At 43.8% G+C, this 16,858-nt stretch overlaps 1 protein-coding gene across 2 annotated transcripts in view; it reads right to left on the bottom strand.

Moving 5' to 3' along the window:
* Window positions 1-8,041: 8,041 nt before the first annotated feature.
* The window catches only part of SORD (sorbitol dehydrogenase), an 89,418-nt gene continuing 80,601 nt past the window's right edge, over window positions 8,042-16,858 (bottom strand). The window contains exons 9-10 of one of the 2 annotated variants that reach the window (XM_073586864.1): window positions 9,852-9,973; window positions 8,042-8,551 (exon numbers count right to left, since the gene is read on the bottom strand). In XM_073586864.1, coding sequence (XP_073442965.1) covers window positions 8,386-8,551; window positions 9,852-9,973 — 288 coding nt within the window. In that variant the 3' untranslated portion in view covers window positions 8,042-8,385. Of the gene's footprint in view, window positions 8,552-9,851; window positions 9,974-10,167; window positions 10,357-16,858 lie in introns of those variants that run through there. The other variant, XM_073586865.1, reaches the window with a different exon arrangement.

Raw genomic sequence — 16,858 nt, 5'->3', positions numbered from 1 at the left:
AGTTCTCAGACAGTTCTTTGGTCTTCTTTCTTTTCTCCATGCTCAATGTGGTACACACAAGGACACAGGACAGAGGTTGAGTCAACTTTAATCCATGTTAACTGGCTGCAAGTGTGATTTAGTTATTGCCAACACCTGTTAGGTGCCACAGGTAAGTTACAGGTGCTGTTAATTGCATAAATTAGAGAAGCATCACATGATTTTTCAAACAGTGCCAATACTTTTGTCCACCCTCTTTGTTATGTTTGGTGTGGAATTATATCCAATTTGGCTTTAGGACAATTCTTTTTGCGTTTTTTCATTTAAGACAAATTAAATGAAGATAATAATACCAAAGAATTTGTGTTTGCAATCATTTTCAGGAAGAAACTGAGTATTATCTGACAGAATTGCAGGGGTGTCAATACTTTTGGCCATGACTGTACATATGGGTCGCCCTCCCACACCCAGGGCAGTGGGGTACTCAGTACCAGGCCAGTGTCAAGGTGGGAATGTGTCACAGCAACGGTGACCCGGTCCGTGGCCCTGGGTGCCCAATATCAATGGCGGTGATGTTAATGGTGTTAAAGTTTATTAGAATAGTTCGTGACGCCACCCGTGGTGTTTTGGCAAGTAAGATGTTGAGCCAACGCTGCATGCAGATCCGCTGGGACTGATGGTGTGGTGCAGCAAAGATGGTGTAGCTCCCCACAGGTGGAGCTGTAGTCCCAGGGCAGTGTAGGTGCAATGGATGAGGAGAGGCGCAGAATGGTATGGAGGCTGGTACCCAGGTGTAGTGGTGTGGGAATAACTGGAGGACACCCGAGTATGCCGTTCTAAAGATTTACTCAGTTTGCAGTTCACTCAACAGCCTGCCTCCGTACCGTGTTCTCCAGGTCAGGGCTCCAGCCAATCTCCAGGCAGGATAGGATTCCACACTCCGCCAACATGTACCTTACTGAACGACTCCTCCAATGCGCCTTTAGGTGCGAAGTACTCCAGTACTTAGTTACCCTGGAATGCCTCTCTCTAGGTGTTCCTAGTCTTTACTTGTATGACAGACAGCTGTAGCCTGCTTCGGGGACTCCTCACTGCGTCCCGGCTCTCTATTCAGTTGCTGTTGTGTCCCAAGTCTATGATGGGAGCAAGGCGTTAGTGGCTCACTGCTCCTCCGGTGTCTGTTGACGGACATAAAGATCCAATCAACCTCGGGGACCAGGCCCCGGCCTTTGCGTTCTATTCTCCTTCGTTCCGATCTGTTCTCTCTCTCTTATGGAAGGTTAGGTTATCAATCTTATCAGTCTCTTTCTCTGGTCTTTCTCGTGCCAGCAGCCCAGATCACTGGGACCTGCTGCAGCATGTCCTTCAGACACCCATCTTCTCTCTACTAACCAACCAACTCACCCCCTAACTCTCACTCTTCCCACTCTTTTATATCATCTCACTCCACCCGCCTCCCAGCACATCTCGTGTTATGAAGCAGGGTTCCACGAGGGGTGCTCTGCTAACCCCCAGCCTGAAGCTGTTAGGTGGCCCCACTGAACTATCCTGTGTGTGGAATGCAGGTGTGGAGCATGGTCAGGAGTTCCCACCTTACCTGGATGGTGGGGCACTACACCTTAGGAGAAGGTGCAGTACCTCTGTGGTGACTGAAGCCTCAGGGGCGCCACACATACTCAGCTTATACCGATATGACTTGCATAATAAGGTGACAAAAGTATGTTTCCAGCGCAAATAATATACAAGCCCTGTAAGCTCCCTGTCCTATTAGTAACTGAATATAATAGGATCATATTAATAAGTATATTATACATTTGTTGAATTTGTGCTGATTTTTCTTGTTTAGTACAGGCCATGTTCCAATTTAACTTAAATTCTGCGTTTTTGTGCAGAAAAGTTGTTGCATTCAGCAGATCTAGAAAAGTACATGTGATTTCATGAACAAGCATTCTCAGGGCTTTTAAAAACATTTTGGGGAGTGTTTTTTCCTCTACAGCCTCTAAGTGGAAAGTGAAAAAACAAATGTGAAAAATGTAAATGCCTTGTTAAATGCGGAATCACAGCATTTCCGTGTAACAAAAAAGCATTACAAACTGCTGTGTCAAATCTTCACCAAACTTCAGTGAAAAAAAAAAACAAAGTGCAACATATCTCAATAAGAAGACAAGATTGCTATTGTGCATTTTGGGGTGGACATCTATTGAAAACGTGCTGAAAAAATGCAATACTAGAAATCCATGAGGTTTCCCCAGTATTGTGTGTTTTGTCTAATAACTAATAGTTTTTTCATGAAGCAGCCAAGTGATTATTATGGACAGCCAGGTTGGCAGGTTATAGCTTATCTACAGACTGGATAAGACAAAATACAGTAGATAAGATATCAATGAGTAAAGGCCCTTTTACATTTAGCGATGCACCAGCGATCCAACCAGCGATCTGACCCGGTCAGGATCGCTGGTGCATCGCTAAATGATCGCTAGTGAGCTTTCATACAGAAAGATCTCACAGCGATGCAGCAGCGACGCAGCGCACGATACTTACCATTCACACACAGCGATCCTGTGTCCTCCCGCCCGCCTCCACGCGTCGCTGGACGTCACAGCAGGAAGTCTCAGCAGGAAGCGCCCGACGAGAAATGGAGCCGGACATTCTCGCGCGATCAGCGATGGACAGCGGGGGAGCCGGTCGCTGGTAAGTATCACACATAGCTATATCACTAGCAATATCGCTATAACGTCACAAAACCAGTGACGATTTAGCGATATTGCTAGCGATATTGCTTAGTGTAAAACCCCCTTTAGGGAGAAGTTGTGAATTCTTGAGAACAACTCACACTTATTACATAGAAGGATCTAAATTTAAACTGTTAATCATTACAGTTTCTGTGCTTCCAACAAACTCAATGTTCCTTTTAACCAGGGCAGTGATTTCGCAGAGAAGATCGAAACCTGCAATTTATATTTACACAAACATTGTCTAATACATGCTGTCGTACCCACATCATTATTGAAGCAGAAAAGTGTCAGGAAAATGCCAGCAGTGTTTGTCCTTAACCCCTTAACGACCAAGCCATTTTGTAGGTTAATGACCAGGCCTTAATTTTGAAATCTGACCACTGTCACTTTATGTGCTTATAACTCTGGAATGCTTCAATGGATCCCGCTGATTCTGACAATGTTTTTTCGTGACATATTGTACTTCATGATAGTGGTAAAATTTCTTCGATATAACTTGCGTTAATCTATGAAAAAAAAATGGAAATATGGCGAAAATTTGTTAAAATTCTGCAATTTTCAAACTTTTAATTTTTATGCCCTTAAATCAGAGAGATATGTCACAAAAATAGTTAATAAATAACATTTCCCACATGTCTAATTTACATCAGCACAATTTTGGAAACAAATTTTTTTTTAGGAACTTATAAGGGTTAAAAGTTGACCATTTTTACTATATTCACAAAACCATTTATTTTTTTAGGGACCACCTCACATTTGAAGTCACTTTGAGGGGTCAATATGACAGAAAATACCCAAAAGTGACATCATTCTAAAAACGGCACCTCTCAAGGTGTTCAAAACCACATTCAAGAAGTTTATTAACCCTTTAGGCACTTCATAACTTTTTTTCCCCACAATTTTTTTTTATTTTGTCAAGGGATTCAGGAGAAAATGAATCACAATATTTGTTGTGTAATTTCTCCTGAGTACATTAATACCCCATGTGTGGAGGAACACCAAATTTTAGGCGCACGGCAGTGCTCAGAAGGGAAGGAGCATCATTTGAGAATTTGAATGTCAAATTGGCTGGAATCGAGAGCGGACGCCATGTCGCATTTGGAGAGGCCCTGACGTACCGAAACAGTAGAAACACCCCATAAGTGGCTCCATTTTGGAAACGAGACCCCCCAAGGAACTTATCTAAATGTGTAGTGAGCACTTTGAACCCCCAAGGGCTTTACAGAAGGTTATAACGTAGAGCCGTAAAATTAAAATAATCATATTTTTTCCACAAAAATTATCTTTTCATCCCCAATTTCTATTTTCCCAAGGGTAACAGGACTCCAAAAGTTATTGTGCAATTTGTCCTGAGAATGCTGATACCCCATATGTGGGGGTAAAACACTATTTGGGCGCATGGCAGAGCTCGGAAGGGAAGCAGCGCCATTTGACTTTTTTTGGCTGGAATTGAGATCGGACACCATGTCGCGTTTGGAGAGCCCCTAATATGCCTAAACAGTGTAAACCCCCCACAAGTGACCCCATTTCAGAAACTAGACCCCCCCAAGGAACTTATCTATGATGTGTGGTGAGAGATCTGAACCCTCAAGGGCTTCACAGAAGTTTATAACATAGAGCCATAAAATTAAAAATCATATTTTTTCCACAAAAATGATCTTTTCATCCCCAATTTTTATTTTCCCAAGGGTAAAAGGACCCCAAAAGTTGTTGTGCAATTTGTCCTGAGTAAGCAGATACCCCATATGTGGGGGTAAACCACTGTGCGGGTGCATGGCAGAGCTCAGAAGGGAAGGAGTGCCATATTGGAATGCAGAATTCGATGGAATGGTCTGCGGGCATCATGTTGCGTTTGCAGAGCCTCTGATGTGCCTAAACAGTGGAAATCCCCCACAAGTGATGCCATTTTGGAAACTACACCCCCCCAAGGAGCTTATCTAGATGTGTGGTGAGCACTTTGAACCCCCAAGTGCTTCACAGAAGTTTATAATGTAGAGCCATGAAAACAAAAAAACTCATTTTTTTCCACAAAAATGATCTTTTTGCCCCCAATTTTTTATTTTCCCAAGGGTAACAGGAGAAATTAGACCCCAAAAGTTGCTGTGCAATTTGTCCTGAGTACGCTGCGATCCTTGGGAGGCAGAATGCACAGATCCACAAAAGGTGAAGAATTGGTTTTATTTTTTATGCCGTTCCTCATGCGGTATTAGTGATTAGGCGACTGTATTCTTCGGGTCGTTGCGATTACAGCGATACCAGATTTATATCATTTTTTCATGTTTAGCTTCTGTCACACACTAAAAGACGCTTTTTTTGGAAGACTATTTTGTAAGAAATTTTTGCATCGCCGTATTTTGAGAGCTATAATTTTTCCGCATTCTGGCCGACAGAGTCATATGTGGGCTTGTTTTTTACAGGACGAGCTGACATACTCGTATTTATTGGTATCATTTTGGGGCACATAACGTTTTTTGATCACTTTCTAGTCCGATTTTTGTGGAGGCAGAATGAACAAAAACTAAAAATTCAAGAATTGTTTTTTTTTTCCTCTGTTCCGCATGTAATAATAATAAATTTTATTTCTATAGCGCCAACATATTCCGCAGCACTTTACATTTCAGAGGGGACTTGTACAGACAATAGACATTACAGCATAAAAATAATCACATAGATCATAACAGATACCAAGAGGAATGAGGGCCCTGCTCGCAAGCTTACAATCTATGAGGAAAAAAGGTAGACACGAAAGGTGGGTGGTAACATTTGCCCTGATTGTTTGGACCAGCCAAAATGTTAAGTGTGTAACAGTACAGACACAGAGGGCTAATAGATGCATAAGGCATGTGGGAACATGATGCAGGGAACCTGGTTATGGTAAAACTATTGACTGTGCCACACAGGGATATTTAGGTTAATGTGTTGAGGCGATAGGCCAGTCTGAATAAATGAGTTTTCTGGGCACGCTTAAAATTGTGGGGATTGGGGACTAATCGTATTGACCTGGGAAGTGCATTCCAAAGAATTGGCACAGCACGTGTATACTCGTAGTCTTGGAGACGGAAGTGGGAGGTTCTGACTATTGAGGATGATAACCTCAGGTCATCAGCTGAACGGAGGGCGCGGGTAGGGTGGTATACTGAAACAAGGGAGGAGATGTAGGGTGGTGCTGAGCCATGGAGAGCTTTGTGGGTGAGGGTAATAAGTTTGTACTGGATTCTGGAGTGGATGGGTAGCCAGTGTAATGACTGGCACAAGGTAGAGGCATCGGTGTAACGATTGGCGAGGAATATGATCCTGGCTGCAGCATTCAAGACAGATTGGAGAGGAGAGAGTTTGGTAAGAGGGAGACCGATTAGAAGAGAGTTACAATAGTCGAGACGAGAATGAATAAGAGAAACAGTAAGAGTTTGTGTGGAATCAAAAGTAAGAAAAGGTCGAATTCTAGAAATGTTTTTGAGATGCAGATAACAAGAGTGAGCCAGTGATCAGATGTGGGGGGCAAAGGAAAGCTCAGAGTCAAGTATGATCCCAAGACAACGGGCATGTTGCTGGGGAGTAATAGTGGAACTAGATACACATATGGCAATGTCGGGTATCAGTACATTAGTAGAGGGAGGAAACATGAGGAGTTCAGTCATTGACAGGTTCAGTTTCAGATATAGGGAGGACATGATGTTAGATACAGCGTTTAGACAATCGCTGGTGTTTTCTAACAAGGCAGGCGTGATGTCAGGAGAAGTGTATAATTGGGTGTCATCAGCATAGAGATGGTACTGGAACCCAAATCTACTGATTGTTTGACCAATAGGGGCAGTATACAAAGAGAAGAGTGTGGTAAAATTAGTATGGCAGCTTTATTCTTCGGGTCACTATGATTACAGCGATACATCATTTATATCTTTTTTTGTGTTTTGGAGTTTTTTACACAATAAAAACTTTTATAGAAAAAACAATTATTTTTGCATAACTTTTTTATATTCTGCTGATGGACCTGTATGGCAGCTCGTTTTTTGCAGGACAAGATGACGTTTTCAGCGGTACCATGTTTATTTACATCCGTCTTTTTGATTGCGTGTTATTGCACTTATTCCAAGTGGTATAAGCGAAAAAAGTATAATGTGCTACTTTTTTGTGTTTTTTTTATGACGCTCATTGAAGGGGTTAACTAGGGTGACGCTTTTATAGATGGGAGTTTTACGGATGCGGCGATACCAAACGTGTATTTTTTTGTTTATTTTATTTTTTTTACATAAAAATGTATATTTTTAGGGGAATTTTTAGGAGATTTTTTTATTGTTTTTTTACAGTTACGATTACAAAGTTTCCTTAACACTCACCTGGGTCTTGAGGGTCTTTTTTAAATTACCTACAGACTAGTATATCAGTGTGGTTTTACAATGCAGAAACCAAGAACAGAGAGGAAAACAACACATTCAGATGCTGATCTGGCAAAATATAAACTAAAGACAAAAGTCAAGTTCACATGATGAGTTTGTGATGTTGCGTATTTTCACTGTGCAAAAAGTTGCAGCGTCTTACAATTCCAGCAAAGTGGATAGGATTTATAGAAATCTCATGGCCACTGTGATTTTATTTTTCCGCTGTGTAAACTCACCTAAGTGTGTGTTCAACCCCTTTCCGACATTGAGCGTAACAGTACGCCGATGTCGGACACTATCCCTTTGATGTGGGCTCTGGAGGTGAGCCCACCTCTTTTCCAGCACCTGTCAGCTGTCTTGAACAGCTGACATGAGCCTGCAACAGCCATGGGTGGAACTGCAATTCACCTACGGCTGTTAACCTGTTAAATGCCACTGTCAAACTCTGACAGCGGCATTTAACATGCGCTTGCGGCAAGCGCGCCAGAAATCCCGCCCATCGGCATCCGTGTCACATGATCACGGGTCGCCGATGGGTTGGCATGACAACTAGAGGTCTCCAGCAGCTGACTGGTGGTTGGTGCTCGTAGTAAATAAGCAATTCTGCTACAGAGGTGATCTGATCATCGCCTGTATGTAGCAGAAGCGATCAGGTTATGGCAGCTTCTAGTCTCCCATGGAGACTATTGAAGGATGCAAAAATGTAAAAAAAAAAGTTTTTACAAATATTAAAAAAAAGTTCAAATCACCCCCCTTTTGCCCCATTCAAAATAAAACTATAATAACAAATATCAAACATACACTTATTTGTTATTGCAGCTTTCAGAATCACCCGATCTATCAATATAAAAAAAAGAATTAACCCGATAGCTAAATGGTGTAACAAGAAAAAAAGTCAAAAAGAGAAATCAAGCGGCAGTATCAACAAATTTAAGAAAAACACATGTAGAAAATGCAAGAAAACTGATAAATTTATTAGGTGCAAAAAACTCACGAAAAACTCATTCTGGGAATATAGTCCAACGATCATCCTGTAGTGTAATCTAAAAAGGTACCATACTTAAATAAATGGCTAAATACATTTTGAGAATTTATTACATTTATTTTGTGGAATTACATGATTGGTCAGAAATATAAATTCAAATACTAGTTTCTATACATTTTTATTTAGGATAAAATTTATGAAGGAAGTATTTCTTGAAACACGATGCAAGGTACAGTTCATTTTTTATATTACTAGCACGTGCCCTCAAATGTAGCTCAAAGGAATATTACAGGTGACGCTACTTGTTTCATGGATTCTGGTCATTCTGGTCACATTTCAACATAACTTTCACTCCTTCTCCTCTCATTGTGGTTTCAAAGGCTTCCAGTGCTTTTTCTAAGGGAAAGCGATGTGTAACCAAAGGAGCCACGTTCACTCTTTTAGAAGCCAGCATTGAAATAGCCATTGGCCATCTGCAAGAATAGAGATTGTACGTTTTCATCAATATACACTCACTGGCCACTTTATTAGGTACACCATGCTAGTAAGGGGTTGGACCCCCTTTTGCCTTCAGAACTGCCTCAATTCTTCGTGGCAGAGATTCAACAAGGTGCTGGAAGCATTCCTCAGAGATTTTGGACCATATTGACATGATGGCATCACACAGTTGGCGCAGATTTGTCGGCTGCACATCCCTGATGCGAATCTCCCGTTCCACCACATCCCAAAGATGCTCTATTGGATTGAGATCTGGTGACTGAGGAGGCCATTTGAGTACAGTAAACTCATTGTCATGTTCAAGAAACCAATCTGAGATGATTCGAGCTTTATGACATGGCGCATTATCCTGCTGAAAGTAGCCATCAGATGTTGGGTACATTGTGGTCATAAAGGGATGGACATGGTCAGCAACAATACTCAGGTAGGCTGTGGCGTTGCAACGATGCTCAATTGGTACCAAGGGGCCCAAAGAGTGCCCAGAAAAAATTCCCCACACCATGACACCACCACCACCAGCCTGAACCGTTGATACAAGGCAGGATGGATCCATGCTTTCATGTTGTTTACGCCAAATTCTGACCCTACCATCCGAATGTCGCAGCAGAAATCGAGACTCATCAGACCAGGCAACGTTTTTCCAATCTTCTACTGTCCAATTTCGATGAGCTTGTGCAAATTGTAGCCTCAGTTTCCTGTTCTTAGCTGAGAGGAGTGGTACCCAGTGTGGTCTTCTGCTGCTGTAGCCCATCTGCCTCAAAGTTCGACGCACTGTGTGTTCAGAGATGCTCTTCTGCCTACCTTGGTTGTAACGGGTGGCAATTTGAGTCACTGTTGCCTTTCTATCAGCTCGAACCAGTCTGCCCATTCTCCTCTGACCTCTGGCATCAACATGGCATTTCCGGCCACAGAACTGCCGCTCACTGGATTTTTTTTCTTTTTCGGACCATTCTCTGTAAACCCTAGAGATGGTTGTGCGTGAAAATCCCAGTAGATCAGCAGTTTCTGAAATTCTCAGACCAGCCCTTCTGGCACCAACAATCATGCCACGTTCAAAGGCACTCAAATCACCTTTCTTCCCCATACTGATGCTCGGTTTGAACTGCAGGAGATTGTCTTGACCATGTCTACATGCCTAAATGCACTGAGTTGCCGCCATGTGATTGGCTGATTAGAAATTAAGTCTTAACACACAGTTGGACAGGTGTACCTAATAAAGTGGCCAGTGAGTGTATATATATATATATATATATATAAAATATTATTAGAACTTACGTATTGCAGTATCTGAAAATGCCCCTGATATCAACCTCTCGCACAGCAGCATTCACAATAGGTACATTGACCATCGCTGGACCCAAACCAACAAGTATTAAAGTACCGCCAGAACGTGTTGCCTGTGAATAAGCATACAAAAAATAAATAAATTAAGCAGAAAGTAAAAAAATCACCACAATCACTACTGACATTAAGAGGAAACTCGACATTTCCAGAATTCAGAGCCTCTCACCAATCTAAAAGGTGTTTCTCAGTCTTTTGATAAAAGTCTGAACACTCTATGTGACTGCAGACTTCTGAATCGAGATAGCGTGCGGTTTGCACACGGTCAAGATTCACCTGGTGATAGCAGACGATCACATGTCTTCAGGCCACATTCTGAATAGACATAACTGGCTTCTCTCAATACAAGTGAATTAAGATAAGCTGAGCAAATACTTACGATCATGTGACCGCCTGCTGTCGCCAGCAATTCTGGTGAATCCGGATAGAGCACCGTATGCTGTCAAAATTAAAAATGTTGAAGTCACACAGAGTGACTGCAGACTTTTACCAGAAGACAGGACAACCCCTTTAATGTCTGACAGTTTACAAAATTAAAGGGAAAATGTCAATCAATTCATGCTATTCAAAGAAGGACAGCGTGTATCACGAGTCACAACTGCAGACAGGTATATTGTGGTCTGAAATGTGTTTCAGAAAAAAACAGTTTTAAACTCCAGCCGGGGACCATAGGAAGAGATAAGTCTAGTCTAGTCTGACTGACAGGTCTGCCATAATTTTCATGAAATCTCAGAAGCTTTCTGCAGCTTATGGTGTAATCTTGTCATTTTAATGTCTTTATCTTTGGTTTTATTATGATGTTTCTGTTAATGCTTTATAAAGATTTGAGCAGTACCACGTGAAAAGGATCTTGAATCCCTCTATCTAACAGAAAGCCTAGCTTGTGTCAAATGGTATATATGAATGCGCATACAGCAATTGTCTGCATATTTATCTAGACCACTGCCAGCACTTTTATTCTTGTGCATAAGCTTGCTTAGTCAAACGTGAACCTGTATCTGTCAAAGGTTCTATTTGTTTGCAGGCTGATGACAAAAAAAAAATTCCTGTTAGCTTTAACCACTGCCCATAATGCAAGTATAATGTTGCCCAGGGAACAGATGAGATAGGATTGGATCGGTGTACTTGTAGATAGCCAAGGACTGATAAATATGAACCCACCGGGCCACGTGATATGGGCCGACGCATTGAGCACATGGATGGGAAATTAAGTTGATAAGTGAACTATCATGCTAATTACGTTCTCTCCCTCCAGTAACGCAGGAGATTTTTACGTTCCAGATTTATATTTAGTTCCATGACTGAGTTTGTTTAGTTGCATATAGTAAACTCCGGCACACTAAAGGGGCCTTTACACATAGCGATATCGCTAAAGCGTCACCGACTTTGAGACGTGCTAGCGATATCGCTATGTGTGATACTTGCCTCCGACCAGCTCCCCCGCTGTCTGTTGCTGATCGCGCGAGATCGTGCAGCTCCATTTCTAGTCAGGCGCTTCCTGCTGGGCTTCCTGCTGGCGCCGAAGAGCGACGTGTGGACACGGGCGGGAGGACGTCAGGATCCCCGCGTCTGAAAGGTAAGTAACGACCACTGCTGCGTCGCTACATCACTGTGAGATCTGCCTGTGTAGCAGCTCACTAGGGACCATTTAGCAATGCACCAGCGATCCTGATCGGGTCGTATCGTTGTCGGGATCGCTGGTGCATCACTAAATGTAAAGGGGCCTTAAGAGTTCAAGAAAATATCCAATTTATTGAAAAAATGTTTTACACTCCGCAGCCACAAAAAATACAGGTAGTACAGGTACATAAGTCAACGTTTCGGCATAATCCCTACTTTATCAAGAAATACCTGTTTCTTAAGTAACGTGAGTCTCCGAGCGACTGAGTCCTAGGGGTAGTGAAGCGATAAGATGCTGTCCCCCAGCTACGATTGTTGACAGGGCAATATATTTGTAAATAAAGGATGGCTGGGGGGATAAAAAAAGGCAGAGATGAAGGGGGTTTGCCATTTTCTATCACTGCCAGAAGGAAATGCTGCCCAGCTGCTGTACCTGCTATGGAGGCCACCCTGGATGAGCTTCGTATGAAGCTGGGAGAGGAAGGTGCTCTTGTATGCTTGCAGCACTTCCTGCAGGAGCCAGAGGGCGATGCTGCCTGACCAAACACCGGATACAGAGTGAGCGGTGAGCAGGAAGCGCTCAGACAACACCATGGAGAAGTGCCAGAAGCTGTGTCGACATCATTCCGGGGCACGGACATGCACACTGGATCCAGAAACAAAAGGAGGAAAGTGTTCTATTTTCCTTCCCAGATACGCAGTCAATGGAGCTCCGGAAGATGGTGAGGACAAAAGGGGTAATCCGATTCCCCACATAAAGAAAGGACAAGGCTGGTCCCAGTTGACCACCGGCTGGAAATGGCCGTTGCTGGTCTTGGGGCTGCCAGTACTGCAGCTGAAGGACCAGCCAATGGAGAGGTCTTCAGGTGGGACCAAGCGCAAGACACCTTATCTGAAGGTGGTGAGTATGAGCCTCAATCTGCAAGCACCTCACACACCTTACACAAACTGTCACAGGTGCTAGGTTCACTCAGGGATCTACTCCAGCCCCCCCAACTAACATCACATGCTCAGCCAGTGTATACTCCAGGGGCCCAGGTGTAGCAGAGGTATGGAAGCACCTGGACGATGGCCTGGAGGATGAAAATAGAGATTACAGGTTTTCAATTACTCCCATTGCATCTGGTGTTAAAGGGGTGGGACAGGACTGTTACAAGGAAGCTCTAGTTTGTACAGTTTCTCCCTTAGGCTATCACTTATCTTCAGCTATTAAAGGTAAAATATGAAATAATGAATTTATTGCTATCCTGTCCTTGTTGCCAGCCTCTAAGGAATTTTTAGCAAGGCTGGACAAGGACGAGAATAGGCATAAACCTATTGCTAGGTCCTTTAATAATTGGCTTCAAGCATTTTGTATATACAATAGTGTTTTGGGGAGAAGTTCCCCAAGAAATGCTCCGGGATATTTCAAAATGTGGAAATAGTTTTGGAGGCATATAACAAATTTGATAACTTGAGTTGGAATTTTTATAACAAAAACTTTATACAGATGTTGGCTATATACCCATCATTGAGATGGGGTGTTAAAGATGTGGGTTTATGGCTTAACCTAATGCTTCCAGGTAAGCCATCTAACTTCCAAAAGTCAGGTACCAACTCAAACCACCTTTAAGAAAGGTACATGTTTTGCCTTTAATGAAACACAATGTAAATGGCCTAATTCTTGCAGGTACAAACATGAATGCTCCTTTTGCGGAGGGTCGCACCCGATGGTGAGGTGATTTAAAAAAGCAAACCTGCCGGGTCCGCCATCAGCAAGGGAGTATTTCAATAAAGGGATCGAGTCCAGTAAGTCTGGAGAACATGCAGCGGTGGCTCGGACGGCATCCAGATTGCAGGATGGCCAAGCTGCTAACTGAAGGTTTTAATTACGTTTTTTAAATCCCACAGTTTATGGGTGAGGGTTGTGTCTGGGTGAATAATTTAAAATCTGCTGAACTGCATCCAGAAGTCGTAGGAAAGGTGGCGGGTCCTTTTATGGCACCACCCTTTGTCAATTTCCATTTATCACCTCTTGGCATAGTTCCTAAGAAAGAGCCAGTCGCTTTCCGTTTAATCCATCACTTATCCTACCCATACGGTTCGTCTTTGTATGATAGTATGGATAACACTGCTATATCTGTTACTTATCTTTTGATAAGGCTGTCAAGCTGATTAGAGGGCCAGGAGCGCTAATGGCGAAAGCCGATGTAGAATCAGCTTTTAGATTGTTGCCTATTCATCCTAGTGGTTTTAATTCCTTAGGTATTCAGTTCCATGGATGTTTTTACTTTGACAAATGTTTGCCAATGGGATGTTCGGTTTCCTGCTTTTACTTCGAGGACTTTACCTTAGGGATGGGCGAATCCTGAAATACTTGGAATCGCTAGACTCTAACGAGTCCGACTCGGAAAATCGCTATTCGTTGCAAGTCTAGCGAGTCCAATGTTAATGAATGGGGATGCGAGTATTGCAGCAATTCCTGTGCTGCCATTTTTTTTACTCTTTACTCTCGAAAGTGGCCCCTAGCTTAGCGATTTATCCCTAGAGCACAGAAAATCGTTTCTACATCACACTAGAAGCTAAACAGGAAGTCGCCTGTGCTAACCGATTTACTGCACAGGCTGATCTGATATTCTGCACACACAGGCAGATCTGATCTGCACACACAGGGCGATCTGATCTGTACACACAGGGCGATCAGATCTGCACACACAGGCCCACCAAAGATGTGTAGCAGACGTGATGCAGAGAGGCTGATCGGCCTGGTTGAAGAGTGGCCCCAGCTGTGGCAGCCCACCCACCCTGGCTATGGTGATGAAAGACAGTGAAATATGGCTTGGAGGTCCATCGCCAGAAGTATGTTCCCGTCATTTGATCACGCTAGAGAAGATGGGCAGGCAAACATGGGTAAGAGTTATGTGATGTCATTTCTTCTATTTTCTTTTACTGTTCCCTTTTTTGGATTAGGAGAGAGTGAGATTTCTTGTGTCACCATTGGCGTCTGTGACGCACTGAAACCGTGGTACCCAGCACCGGGCCGGGGTCTGCTTCACTGGGGGATGTGATGTGACCCGTGCTGTAGTCTCAGGGGATGCACAGTGCAAAGGGGATAACTACAGGGGATGTTTTAATTAAACGTTTTTAGGAGTTATTGTTGGGACGCCACCCAGAATAAATGTGGCTATTTACTGCCACCGTTGCTTATGACTGGCTGGGGATGATGGTGAGGGGCAGCTGAGGTGGAGAAGCCCTTTCTGGGTAGGGCTGGGATCCCCAGGCAGGTTGTAGTAGATGGATCTTGATGTTGGTGATGGGGAGGCTGATGCAGGTCTATGCTTGCCTTAATTGGTCTTGCAACACTTGTCTTCACACTGGATCCTGCTGCAGCTACTTTATTAAAAGCGACTCACACACTGGTCAGTGTTTACCGGATGTAACTCAGCTCTGACTTTCTGGGTCTTTTACAATCACAGATGTTACAATTCTTTTCACCTTCCTGTTACAGAGGTTCAATTCTTTACACTTCTCAATTACACCTCTTTACACTTCAACGGGGACACTCTCCTTTCCCTCAGGGACTCTCCTAAACTGCAGACAGGTTCCTTCTCTTGCCAGACCCCTCTCTCTAAATGGTCCTTCCATGTTTCTCCTTCTTCTCTCCCTTCTCTGTACGTGTACGGTATACTTAACCATGGGTACAAAGAGGGCAAGAAGTGCATGTCTATTGTATGTTTGGGCCTATTGCTTGATACCTGACAATGTGTGATCAAATCTGATGTCTGTATTTTATTTATCTGCTTGCAGTTAAAATGATAATCAAGAGATGGAGGAGCTGCCGAGACCAGCATAAGAAGGAGTACGAGCGGCAGTTATGCCGGGGCCCACATGCTGCACCACCGTTGCGGGTTTATGACCACTATCACAGATTGGCATTCCTTCGTCCATTTGTGCGCCTTAGAAGGTAGGATATGTCAGATTTTTATTTGCCCATAACTTTAACATTTGTAAGATTAGACACTATGTCTGATGTCCCTAATTTAAAAATGTTACTTGGCCCATTACCTTAATCAGGGCTGGCAAAGTTATATTTGTTTATGTTGGACACACAAGGGTAAATGTAAGTGTAGGTTTGCATTAATGTTGGTAATTTTTACCTTGTGTTTTTCCTATCTCAATCCAGCAAATGTGGGCTGACATTTTTTTTGTGCTTACAAATAGACCTCACCGGCAAAATCCCCAAAATGTGGAGGTTCCCCAAGGCCAAGGCGCAGATGAGGAGGCCGGTGTTGCACCTTTGCAACAACGAGACAGACCAGCCCAGCAACAGCCTGTGGAGGAAGCATGGGAGGGTATGCAGGCGGATGACAACCAACCCGTAGCTGATCAGCTTCCACCACCTTCACCACCACGGGCTGCAGAAGAACATGCTGTGAGTGGTATGGCTCTGGCAGCTCCACCAGTTCATGGGCCATCCGGTTTTCAAGATGCTGTGGTCCCCTTTAGCTCTGGCCATGATCTTGAGAACTCCAACAGTGGTCCTGGTCCAGTTCCCTCCTGCACTGCCCCAGCTAGTTTTCTGGTTAGCTCCACCCCAGCTCCATTAACTTGCTCCTCTGTCCCTGCTCTGGCTCCCTGCCACTATGTTCCTTTGCCGCTTGTGTCCACCTCTGGCCTCACTGCTCCATCCTCGTCATTTGGTCTGGATTCTGTGGCCTCCTCCAGCTTGCCCAGTTTCCTTCACCCCCAGCTTGGCACCTTTCCCCAGATATGTAGCCCGTGAGGTTGAGGAGAATTTCTTTGCTCCCTGGGAAGGGGGGGGGCTGGCCATCCAATGCAGAGACCAATGCAGTACAGTGGGCGGCTGCCTTTGCACACAGTCTCATAGGTAGTCTCACACATATTCCACGTGAGCGGAGACGGCATGCAAGGGCAGCCTTCCAAATACTACTTGAAGCAAATGTGCCCCCCAACAGCCCCACACGGGTATTAAATATGCTTGAGGATTGGCAGCGTTCACCACACAACCTCATGGCTACTTCAACCCGCCAGCAGCCAGGGCAACCAAGAGCCGTGCAGGGCTACCAGAGTCAGGATGGACACCCTGTGGAACATAACATATGGCGTCCATATCAGCCATTACTTAATGTGCCCAATGTTGGAGGTTTGCCAGAGTATCACAGGCCCTTGGCTGAGGAGATACAACAGGCGCTCAACGTGATCAATGTTCCTGTAGATGAGGGTGACCTGGATGTCAATGTGGAACAGAGTGGTGGGCCAAGTTACCATGTACTCTAATTGCATATGGACATATGGAATTTTCTGTCCAAAACTTTTGTTTT

The sequence above is a fragment of the Dendrobates tinctorius genome, unplaced genomic scaffold (genome assembly GCF_039654945.1).
Source record: "Dendrobates tinctorius isolate UK_male_01 unplaced genomic scaffold, ASM3965494v1 ptg000097l, whole genome shotgun sequence".
NCBI classification, from domain to species: Eukaryota; Metazoa; Chordata; class Amphibia; order Anura; family Dendrobatidae; genus Dendrobates; species Dendrobates tinctorius.
This window is presented reverse-complemented; position numbering and strand designations above follow the sequence as displayed.